General features: G+C 41.4%; 1 protein-coding gene across 1 annotated transcript in view; it reads right to left on the reverse strand.

Moving 5' to 3' along the window:
• Positions 1-288: 288 nt before the first annotated feature.
• The window catches only part of MBOAT1 (membrane bound O-acyltransferase domain containing 1), a 111586-nt gene continuing 99276 nt past the window's right edge, over positions 289-12598 (reverse strand). Inside the window, exons 11-13 of the mRNA XM_003823186.5 lie at positions 12063-12195; positions 8840-8991; positions 289-1671 (exon numbers count right to left, since the gene is read on the reverse strand). Of these exons, the coding sequence (XP_003823234.1) occupies positions 1545-1671; positions 8840-8991; positions 12063-12195 (412 nt within the window). The 3' untranslated portion in view covers positions 289-1544. The remainder of the gene's footprint in view (positions 1672-8839; positions 8992-12062; positions 12196-12598) is intronic.

Below are 12598 nucleotides of genomic sequence, written 5' to 3' on the forward strand. Positions count from 1 at the left end.
AGCTCCACCACTAATGCTGTGATCTTAGGGCAGTTGGCAAATGTCTCTCTGATTCTCAGTACCCTCATCTGTGAAAGGGGGTAAAATCTTACCTGCAAATTTGGGAATAAAGATCGGAAATTATACCAAAACACAAGACACCCAAGGGCCTGAAATATACAGTAAAACCTTAAGTTGGTGTACATTTGTTAAAACACACACACACACACACACACACACACAGGCTTCTGAACATCAAGTCTCTATTGACACAGACAAAAAGCAATTATTCCCATCAGAAACATTTCCTTTATATGGGAACATACTGTTTATTCAATAAGAAACTAATTTTTTATCATTGGATTTGAATAAATTTTCTTCTCCCAAGCAATCTGATTGGCAGTACACCATTGCAGCATATACTTTATTATTATCATCATTATTATTTCCACAACATTTAATACCAAGTTTCCTTCTCTCACATAGAATATTACCCAATAGAAGTCTCCAAAAGGGGCCATAGCACATTCATAACAAAGATAGAAAAGAAAACTTTCAATGTCTGCTTTCCAATATGATGATTCAACTAAAACAAAGCTGAATTTCTCAGCTATGAAACTGAAAAAATGAAAATCAGCCCATGTGTACATCACGGCCAGCCATGATCATTAACACCTCCATGAAATGAGGGAGAAAAGAGAGAAACAACTGCTTCTTCTTACCAAACTTCTATATAACTTCAAATTACTTTAAAAAAATTTCCTAAAAGGCATTCAGCTGCCTTTCTGAGGCATGAACATTTGGGTGTCTTCTCAAGACCAACCCCGGGCAAGCAGGTGGCGCCTGTGAAATGGAAAACATTCGGAAAACAGCAGCCCCTCTTCAGCTCCATGTACAGGAGACTTTCTGATTTCCAATCTTGGCTCAGGTCAGAAGAAAAAGGGGAAAGGTTACATTCCTGGAAAGAAAATGCAGCCTATTTGAGGGCATGTCTGACTTTCAGTCCATGCACTAGTCCTCTTGGCTCGTAGAGTTTTCAGTGCCCTGAAACCATGATCCCTCTGCCTCCATGGTCCTCTGAGTGTAGTTATTATGTCTGCAAACCAGTAATGTCACAAGTCAAAGGGTCTGGGGCTTCCCAGGGAACCACTATATCTAAGTATATTCTGATTTGAGAAACCTGTGACAAGTCTTCTCAGCACTTGCCTTCTAATTTTTGGAGCCGATGCCTGGGTTCCCAGCATCCAGGTCACAGTAGCTGGAAATCATGCAGGAAGGGCAAAAAGCCAGCAGCCCAGAATGGACTGTCTCTGCAGCTCTGGCACATTCTCTACACACCGCCACACCACTCAAATGTCCTATAAAATATCAAAAACAATAACCTGGACATGGCCGATTAATCTGTACAAAAAGGCTTTATAAAAATACTCCCTGCACTTTAAAAAAGAGCAAAATAAAGATGCATGTAAACATTGCCTCTAAACCACCGGAGGAGCCCTTGAAGCCTTGTCATCTCATCTTTCGAACGTTCTGCAGTTTTGCTTGTTCCGCTTCTCTTGGAGGTATCAATCTGTTTTTCTCTTATTAATAGAGTTCAGAGTCTGAGGCCGCCTTTGCGTATGAGCTTGTGGTTTCATTGGCAGAAATAGTATTATCAGGAGACTTATGATGTGCAAATAAAAGTACATGGACCTGGGAATAAAAATATACAAAAATTATATTTCAAATAAGGATGTAGATGGGAAACATCACCTAATTATATCACCTACAGTATGACAAGTGAGAGCACCGCTTTTGGCAGTAGGAGGCCTGTCTACACTCAGGCTTCCCTCAATCTGCTCCACAGATAACTCCCTTTGGTAGGTGAGCGGGTCACAGATAGACTGAAACCACAAAACTGGGCAGGGCAAACCAACTGGCTCATCTGTGGATACACACGGTACCGTCCCATTGACATAACAGGCCAACCAAGAGAATTAACCCCACGACAGCCAGACACCCCCAATATTCAAAGTCTAAGGACTCCCAAGACCAAATTCAAACCCAATACTGTCATATGACACTTAATGACATTTCAGCCAATGATGGACCACATTAATGATGATGGCCCCATAAGATTATAATAGAACTGAAAAATTCCTATCACCTAGCCATCATAATGTCATAGTGTAATGCATTGTTCACATGTTTTTGTTAATGCTGGAGTAAACAATACTATGCTGCCAGTTGAATAAAAGACCAGCACATACTATTACATACAATACACAGTACTTGATAATGACAATGAATGATTATGTAACTGGTTTATATATTTACAATACTATACTTTCCCATTGTTATTTTGGCGTATACTCCTTCTACCTATTAAGAAAAAAAGTTAACTGTAAAACAGCCTCAGGCAGGTCCTTCAGGAGGGATTCCAGAGGCACTGTTATCACAGGAGATGACAGCTCCATGCATGTTATTGCCTCTGAAGACCTCCCACAATGGAACAAGATGTGGAGGTGGAAGACAGTGATATTGATGATCCTGATCTTGTGTAGCCTAGGCTGATGGGTGTTTGTGTCTTAATTTTTAACAAAAAAGGTTTCAAAAGTAAAAAAACAAAATAGAAAAAAGCTTACAAAAAATATAAAGAAAAATGTTTGTATACCTGTACCATGTTTTTGTTGTTGTTGTTTTGGTTTTTTGTTTGTTTGTTTGTTTGTTTGTTGTTGAGATGGAGTTTCACTCTTGTTGCCCAGGTTGGAGTGCAATGGTGTGATCTCGGCTCACCGCAACCTCCAACTCCTGGGTTCAAGCGATTCTCCTGCCTCAGCCTCCCAAGTCGCTGGGACTACATGCGCCACCACGCTCAGCCAATTTTGTACTCTTAGTAGAGACAAGGTTTCTCCATGTTGGTCAGGCTGGTCTCGAACTCCCAGTCTCAGGTGATGCGCCCACCTCGGCCTCCCAAACTGCTGGGATTGCAGGCATGAGCCACCATGCCCGGCCACCATGTTTGTTTTAACCAAAGTGTTTTATTATGAAAGAGTCCGTTTTTAAAACGTTTAAAGTTTATAAAGTAAAAAAAGTTACAGTAAGCTAAGGTTAATTTATTATTGAGGAAAATTTTCTTAATAAATTTAGTACAGACTAAGTGTATGGTGTTTCTGAAGTCTACAGTAGTGCACAGTAATATCCTAGGCCTTCACATTCACTCACCACTCACTCACTGACTCACCCAGAGCAACTTCCAGGCCTGCAAGCTCCATTCATGGTAATACAGGTGTATCCTTTTTTATCTTTGCCAGATTTTTACTGTACCTTCTCTATGTTTAGATACACAAATACTTATCATTGTGTTCAAATTGCCTACAGTATTCAGTACAGTAACATACTGTACCGGTTTGCAGCCTATGAGCAGTAGGCTATCCCATATAGCCTCAGTATATAGTAGACTATACTATCTAGTTTGTGCAAGTACACTCTATGATGTTCAAACAACAATGAAATTGCCTAATGATGCATTTCTCAGAACATATCCCTGTTGGTAAGCAACGTATGACTGTATTCTATTCCTTAAACACAACGCAGCTAACACTTTAACCCATTGCTCTACTGAAGTATAAAAGGTTCTTCTTTTGTGTCTTATGAGCCAGAAGAATACCAATTCTGAAAATCCAGTCCATAACCCTAAAAATAACTGTCATCTAAACTAATAAAAAAAACAAGTTTTACTTTTGACGTTTGTGGACTTCTATTGCAAAGTGTAGTATTCAGCAGTATGCACAATGTAGATATCCAATAAATACTGGGCATATCAATACCTGCAAGTAATTAGAAACAGCTGCATTGGCACAACTGTTCTGGATCCATTTGGAAAGGTTCAACTTATACTTTCCCTAATGCTTTTTGAAGAATAAAGGAAAATAATGTTGGGAGGGAGGAAAGCACAATTGATTTATGCATCATTCCCCAACTTCTGTGATTACAAGGTCAGGCACATTAGAATCAGATAACTCACATATGCCCCTAAACTTCCCCATCCTTTAGCAGGAGGAATGCCTCCCTGACAATATTTATAGAATAGTGAAGAGCTCGAACAGAAGCAAACATACATGCATTCATTTATCCTTTCAATATGCATTTACTGCTTAGGATATGCAAAACAAAAAACTGGATCTACAAAAAGGCATCAGCCTCCACCCCTTCCCATGTGGGAATGGAAACAAGACAAGAACATGATTAACAGCTGTTTAACCAGGGAAGGGGTAAGCAGCAACAGCAAGTGACCATCTAATCTACTGTCTAAACCAAGACATTATTGAGCGTGGAAAAAGCGCTCCACAGATAAACACGGTGATTTAACAGGTATAGACTGGGATTCTCATAGGCACACCCTAGCCATAGGTAACTCCAGCTTTCAAAATATGCACATCCAAAATATGTCATACTTTGTTCTTGAGCTTTGCCTTAATCTTTCCTATGTGGCCAAATCTACACTGGAACAATTACATTAGGTAAAATCCAGCTACTTTGAACATCAAGTGGAAAACACCTAGTAAGATTTAGTAACCTCTTCTGACATTTCATATTTCTCTACAATTTTAAGGAACATTTCATCTATTATGGAAAGACTAAACTAACATTTATTGATCATGTCAGGCACTGACCTAAGGACTCAGATATAAAGATGAATTAGGCAGGGTTCCTGCTCTCAAGGAGTTTGCCATCTACGAAAGTTTCTACGCAAATTCTAACGTTCTGGCCAGGTGCAGTGGCTCAGGCCTGTAATCCCAGCACTTTGGGAGGCCAAGGTGGGTAGATTGCTTGAGTCCAAGAGTTTGAGACCAGCCTGGGCAACATGGCAAAACCCCATCTCTACAAAAATAAAAAAATTAGGCGGGTGCAGTCGCACGTGCCTGTAATCCCAGCTACTTGGGAGGCTGAGGTGGGAGGCTGAGGTGGGAGGATCACCTGAACCAGGAGGCAGAGGCTGGGGCAAGCTGAGATCACAATTGCGCCACTGCAGTCCAGCCTCGGCAACGGAGGAGACCCCAACTCAAAAAACAAATAGAAAAACAAATTCTAACGTTATTACCCACTGAATTTAAGAAAGAGTTATCCAATTCAAGACAAAATGATGTATGTGAATTTGCTTTTCAAAATAATTTCATAGAAAGGTTCTTTCATAATATATTTAAGTATTCACTTGGGCTCATTTACAACTTAAGTTAGACTGAGCACTCTAAGGCTGAGATCTGAAGCCACTCTAGACTGAACACTGACTACAACTAACAACGAAGTACAAGTGAAATTTCAATGTTAAGCAATGAGGATCTACTGAGAAAAGGGTTTGCATACAACTGTGGTTTACTGCTAGCTACTGAATTTAGCCCAAGGGGAGGAACAGATCTGGAACACAACCAGGCCTGCCTTCACTAAAAAGCTATGCAATTTTATTTCTTCGCCAGATTCTGGGATTTTCTTAAAAGATTATGAAAACACTGTTTGAGGTGTAATCAATCTGGAATAGCCACTGGCAATATGTGGCTGTTAAAATTCTAATTAATTAAAATTCAATAAAATTGAAAATTCAGTTCCTCTGTCCCACTAGGTGCATTTCAAATCCTCAAGGGCCACACATGTTGGGTGGCCAGCATCTCAGATGGCACAGATGTAGATCATTTCCGTCATCATAGAAACTCCTTTTTTTTTTTGAGATGGAGTCTCGCTCTGTCACTCAAGCTGGAGTGCAATGGCGTGATCTCAGCTCACTGCAATCTCTACCTGCTGGGTTCAAGCAATTCTCCTGCCTCAGCCTCCTGAGTAGCTGGGACTACAGGCACATGCCACCATGCCCAGCTAATTTTTTGTATAATTAGTACAGACAGGGTTTCACCATGCTGGCCAGGCTGGTCTCAAACTCCTGACATCATGATCCACTTGCCTCGGCCTCCCAAAGTGCTGGGATTACAGGCATGAGCCACCGCGCCCGACCATCATAGAAACTTCTATTGGACAGAGCTGATCTAGACAGGAAACTTAAATTCAATAAATAACTAGAAACCAGAAAATATCCTAGGTTGGATCATCTAAAATAGGCCTACTTGACCCAAAAAATGTCAACTCCTGTTTCATCCTAAACAAAGGTGTTTTTAAAAAAATATTCTGGGGTGATTTTAAAAAGAAGTGAAAAGCTACTTGATAATTTAATTCTGCCCCTTGAGTTCCTGCCTACACCTAGTTGTTATGCTTTAGTTGGTTAAACACAATATTATCACTAGCAAATCACTTATTGTGATCCCCAAGCAGTAGTTTGCATCCAAAATAACTTCTCCTAAAGAACTTTTTAGTAACTCCACTACTGATATTGCTATTAAGGGAACACTGAGTCTGAAACTCAGTGTAAATTTTGTTTTGCTGTGTAAATTTTGTTACTCACCCTCTCTTGAGCCTCCACTTCCTCATGTGATAAACAGGGACACTGATACCTACCCCGCCGCTCTCCTCGGCTCACCTCCCTCCACCTTGGATTCTATGTTCTGCCCACATTCACGTTTCTCTGGTCTTCAGTGCTCGGAGCTTCGTGCTACACTATGGGGGGCTACATGACGGGGCTTTTCCAGGCTGTTTCCAAGTCTGGAGCATGGCCCACAATGCCCTCCTCGCCCACCGCGCTCACACATACTGAGCCTGCTTCACTCTCACTGCACAACCTCCAGGACTGAGCTCAAAAAGATGCCCCCAGTGCCTAGGCTGAGGCAGATTCCTGTTACATACTCTCTTAAAACTCTATACCATTCACTCAGAGTATGATCTCAGCATGTATTTATACATGTGTCAATTACTCCCTGTCTTTTCCATCAAGCTGTCACCCCAGTGAGAGCAGAAATGATTTCTATATTTTGCTTTCCATTCTAGCTCCAGATTCTAGCACAATGCCTAGCACACTACAGGTATTACGTGATACTGAGTGGAATACAGGCACTTCTGCTATAATATGATCAATATATTCCTTAAAAATCTTGTATGAGGCAATATCAGGGGCTTAGAATACCAGGGCTTACAGGAAAAAAAAAATCATGTTAGAAATAGATAATTCAAAACCTAGGAGGACTCTGTAACAAAAACAGAGCTTTAAAGGAGACAATTTGGACAGCCCCTGTAGACAGCTCAATGGTGCCAAAGGCTGCTTCTGGGCATGTTAAAAATGTAGAGGACAAAAGGGCAAATGTTGGCTTGAGGGCACTGACAAATGGGAATGAAATTGGAGCTGGAAGCATGTGGGGCTGCCCTAGGTGGGCACAAGGAGGCAGAAGCAGTCAGAATGCCAGCTTGGGGATGCGCCTGTCTGAGGAGGGAGCCCCAGTGAACGGGGCTCCTGTTTGAGGTGTAATCAATCTGGAATAACCGCTGGCAACACGTGGCTGTTAAAAGTCTAATTAATTAAAATTCAATAAAATTGAAACTTCGGTTTCTCTGTGCAACTAGCTGCATTTCCAATGCTCAATGGCCACACATGTTGGGTTTCTCATCTAGGACTGAAATGACTCCTACCTCTCTAGCAGCTGAACTGAGGGCTTCTTTTTGGCTGAAGCTTATAATTCTCTTCCCACTCTTCTGGCACCCCTTTGCATAGAAAAATTTGGGTATAAACCAGTACAGCTTCCATGTTATATTGACGTAACTTCTTATCACCTAACTCCTAGTATAAAAGCATATATTGTAACAGCATGGACTTCATTGATGAGTGTTATATGGTTCCCTCAACCTTCTCTTTCTATAGCCTCAAAAAAATCATCCCACTTATAGACACTGATACACATATTGAGTAGTAAAAAATTCTTCAATCCATTCATGACCCCTCCTCCATCGGCTATAGGGAATTCCCAACTTAGGAAGAAGGTGTGTTTGCACTGTTTATTTCTAAGTAACTATTTAAAAAATGATACGAGGTTCCAAAGTTAACCTAGAAAAGCCTGTGCAACTCATTAAATAATACAAGGTAGCATTTATTGAGTACAGACTATATGCCAGATACTGGCCAGAGCCCTCTGCACATTTACCTCATTAATTCTAACACTCAGTACTAAAGACGGTGCTCTGAGGTGAATTTTCTTCTCAGCCTCATTTTCCAGTTGAGAAAACACAGGTAAAAGAGGTTAACAACTTGTCAAAGATCACACACAATCAGTTCACAAGAGCATGTGCTCAACCACTTCACAACAGTGGAGAAATACAATTCATTACACATAACTGTGAAAGAATAAAAGTCAGCAATTAGAGGTTTGCAGTTCACCTGGAGCACAGGTGTTTGACTATAAAGGTTGGTCTGTGGTGCGAGCCTCCTCCTCCTCCAGCCTCAATTCCACATATACCCCTCCAACACGTGCAACTGGCAGCATAAATCCCCCATCAGCCTTACCAGGGAGTCCTTCTGCACACCACTCGATCAGGCAATGACAGCCTCAGCCACACCCCCCGCTCCTGCCTCCATTTCTGTCCTGCTCTCAGAACACGTCATAGTCCCCAGTACAGCCTACCCCCCAGGAGAAAGAGCTAAGGGCAGCAAATTTACCCTCTGAGTTTTTACTCAGGGTCCATCCCTTCAAAATATACTGCCATGAGGGGGTCCCTGAATGACATTCTGAATGGCTTAAGGGATTCCTGTCAACAGTGCTCGTATGTATTGGAATTTGTACATTGGTGTCTCCAGGACAGCCACTTCCTCTTAAAGCTTCTATGGACACTTCCCACACTGAAGCCCCAGTTAGAAGTGTTTAGGACTGCTTCATTCAATTTACTGCCTCCTAAGTCAAACACAGTGAAAATAGAGTCGTTTACGAGATGGCAACTGAAAACAACGGAAACTTACTTGTATAAGCTGATGGTCGGTTCAACTGCCAACATCACAAAGGGTGCTACCGTGTAAGAGACAGCCAGCTGAGTGACGGCCCAGGTGCCTGCATCATACACAGCCTTGAGAGCTCTTGAAGAAAGGAAGTAATGTCTGTAGTTGTTCCTGACCTGCAGGCCAACACAGGCAACAGTAGTGAGGAGGGGGTGAAAAACAAATAACAACTTTTACTCTGTGCATGCAGATAGTATGCCACAGGAACATGGGCTACAGAAGATAACCAACATCTGAGTTGTATTTTCGACTACAAATACCATCAGGACTTTTTTTTTTTTTTTTTTTTTTTGAGATGGAGTCTCGCTCTGTCGCCCAGGCTGGAGTGCAGTGGCGCAATCTCAGCTCACTGCAAGCTCCGCCTCCTGGGTTCAAGTGATTCTCCTGCCTCAGCCTCCCAAGTAGCTGGGATTACAGGCACCTGCCTCTATGCCCTGCTAATTTTTTGTATTTTTAGTAGAGATGGGGTTTCGCCATGTTGGCCAGGCTGGTCTCGAATGCCTGACCTTGTGATTTGCCCACCTTGGCCGCCCAAAGTGCTGGGATTACAGGTGTGAGCCACCGTGCCAGACCCAGGACTCTTTTTTTTTTTTTTAAATAAGACTCTTGCTCTGTCACCCAGGCTGAAGTGCAACGATGCAATCATAGCTCACTGCAGCTTCAAACTCCTGGGCTCAAGTGATCTTCCCACCTCAGCCTCCCAAGTAGCTGAGACTAAAGGCACATGCCACCACGCCCAGCTAAGTTTTAAAAAATTTTTGTAGAGATGTGGGTCTCACTTTGCTGCCTAGGCTGGTCTCAAACTCCTGGGGTCAAGCAATCCTTCTGCCTCGGCCTCCCAAAGTGCTGGGATTACAGGAATGAGCCACTGTGCCTGGCCAATTTTTCTTATTAAAATAATAATAATAATAATAATAATAATAATACGTGTTCACTGTAGAAAAATGGTCAAACAACTAAGCAAACAAAAAAAAAATTTCTTTCTTTTTTAACACCTCCCAAAGGAAAGCATCACTTAAAAACTTGGCACAGAGCCATCCAAGCTTTTTCTATTCATATGTATCCATGTTAATATTCTTAATGACACCAATATAATTTCTAGCTCATTTTTTCATTTAGTAATATATCATGCACTTTTTTCCATGCCAGTAAATATTAATCTCCAATATAATTTTAAGTTAATTTTGGAAAAGTTAGCTTGTCTGCCCATCCCATTTTGCTATTATAAACAATTATGTGATGCATATCCTTGTAAATAAATCTCTGCCCTGTTTCCTATTTACTTCCTTCAGGTAATGATAACACAAATAATATTATTATTACTACTAATACAAGCAGCTACCATTTGCTGAGTGCTTACTCTGTGCCAAGCCTGTGCTAATGATTTGCATGGCTCATCTCTGGTTGATTCTCTCATCAAGCCTATTATGTTAGCATCATGATTCCCGTTCTACAGATAAATAAACTGAGACTTAGGTAAAGAGACAATTCTTTGAAATGGAAATTGCTAGGTCGAAGGATATACTCCTTTGTAGATCTTTTGGCACATGTGACTAGACCTGCCTCTAGAGAGACCCTCAGTTTCCAGATTCAGGTCAAAGGCAGAGCTGAAAGCAATGGCTAGGTGATAGGCAGGTCAGCCCCAAAGCAGAAGATGCATCAGTGCCCAAGGCTGCCTCTCAGCCCTAAGTTCCTCAGGACAGAGACCGGGGTCCACCCATCAAGCAATGTTGCACATCAGCTATGAGATTTTACTGGGTCATTTCTAGGGCCCGAGGACACTTTATGACTGTTGAGTTCAATCTCCTTCTAGACAAAATAAAAACACTGTTCTATCAACTCTCTCCTCTCTATCCGCTACCTAATTCGTTTGCGAATAGTGTTTCCAGGCCATCCAAAAGAAAAGCTCTACACAGATCTGAGCCTTTATGCCAGTTGAAACCATAGAGTAAAAGACACCTGAGGGAATAATACTCTGGATATGTTAGCAAACAGAATTCTAAGTTTTATTTCTTAATTTGGCCTGACCACTTGTTCTTTAGTTTTCTTTTATAATCTAAATAGTTACATGAACAGGAGAGAAGAAAATGTCTCCCCTGTTTTCTATGTACAAATATGTACAATATGCACTTAATTTCAAAAGTATCCTAGCCAGCATGAACAGTAATCCACTTTGTTCATATATATACATATATCTATATATATTCCAGCACACCTGTGTCTAACTAAAACAAGAGATCCTCAGGGGAGGGACTCTTGTCTTGTTCACTGTGGTATCCCAGCGCCTAGAACACTGACTAGCACACAGTAGGGCTCCTGAAATCTTCACAGGATAAATGAATTAAAGGGTGAGTGGATAGCTACGTGGGGGCTCCTGAGTTCACATCCAAAATATGGCTCAACCAACGTCAATAAAAACTCTTGGCATCAGAAATAAGGAAGACCACAATCACAATCAAAGATTAAAACAAAATTAAATACAAAACTCCTGTATTTGGCAATGAAAGCACTGAATCGCAATTACTTCTATGCATGTTCGTCTCCTTCTTGGAGGAGAGTTTTATTCTTTATTATCCTGCTCTACAACAAGCAAATTGCAGAACAATCTAGAGAAACTACAGGCTCCTGAAAAATCCTAGAGAACCAAATTTACAAAAGTCATAAACACAAACTAAGCTAACTGCGTTGGGTGTGTGAACACATGAGGTTAACCTCCAACAGACTCACTTCCCATGGCCGCTATTTCATTGACTGCTCAAGAGACTCTGTGAGTTATTTCTAGGCTCAGGGCAATGAAATGAGAAATTAAGCAAAGTATAAGCAAATTGAAGTCCTATGGTGCCTACATTAATTAATAATCATCATCATCTGTAATTAGTAGACTGTTCACAGACTTTAACAATTAAAAATGTTTTCATCTCTTAGGGTACTAAACATTGTCCCTAAAATTCCTTTTGTTTCACAAACTACGAACATACAATGGTTAACCATTTTTGTAATGACTCCAGAGGTTCCTACATATTGAAGTATTTCTCTAATGGGAAGACTCTTGCATATTGTTTGATTTTTCAAAACATCACTCCCACCTTCACATCCCACCCCCAACCCCTACTAGGACCCAACAGATAACAAACATGCAGGCATCAGATTACTAAGGGGAAAGACCCTAGGCCTAAAGCACACTTACCGCTCTAGCTGCTAATGTGACAAGAATTCCAGTTAAGAAGGTAAAATAGTATCCAGGGTAGACACCATGCCACAAAGCAGACAGGATGAAGGTTAGCACCGTGGGGTACCATGGAACCCGCTGATAGCACACACTGTGAAGAGAGGAAGGAACAAGACACAGGTGAAACATACCAGAAACTTCTAAGTACAGCTGCTGTTTCTTGGATAAGACCATGCAGAAATCATTTGGTCGTTACTGATGGGATGCCTCCCTAACCGTCTTCGGGGACTTGCAGTGCAATCCAAGCAGCCTGGACTACCCTGGTTTCCTTAGGCATTACCAGATAGGCAATTCACAGTTCAGCCTTTTGAGGGGATGTTATACATTTTTAACCTCCATAGACGAAATGATCTGGACCCATCACACTATATCTGTTACAGGTCTGAGTGATCACTTTCCACCCAACAGGAGTTCCTGCCTTACAGACGCTTACTCCACCAATGGCCTCATCTACTGGGGGTGCTTAAGTAAGTGCCATTGGCATTAACAATTTT

The sequence above is a fragment of the Pan paniscus genome, chromosome 5 (assembly GCF_029289425.2).
Source record: "Pan paniscus chromosome 5, NHGRI_mPanPan1-v2.0_pri, whole genome shotgun sequence".
Lineage (NCBI taxonomy): Eukaryota > Metazoa > Chordata > Mammalia > Primates > Hominidae > Pan > Pan paniscus.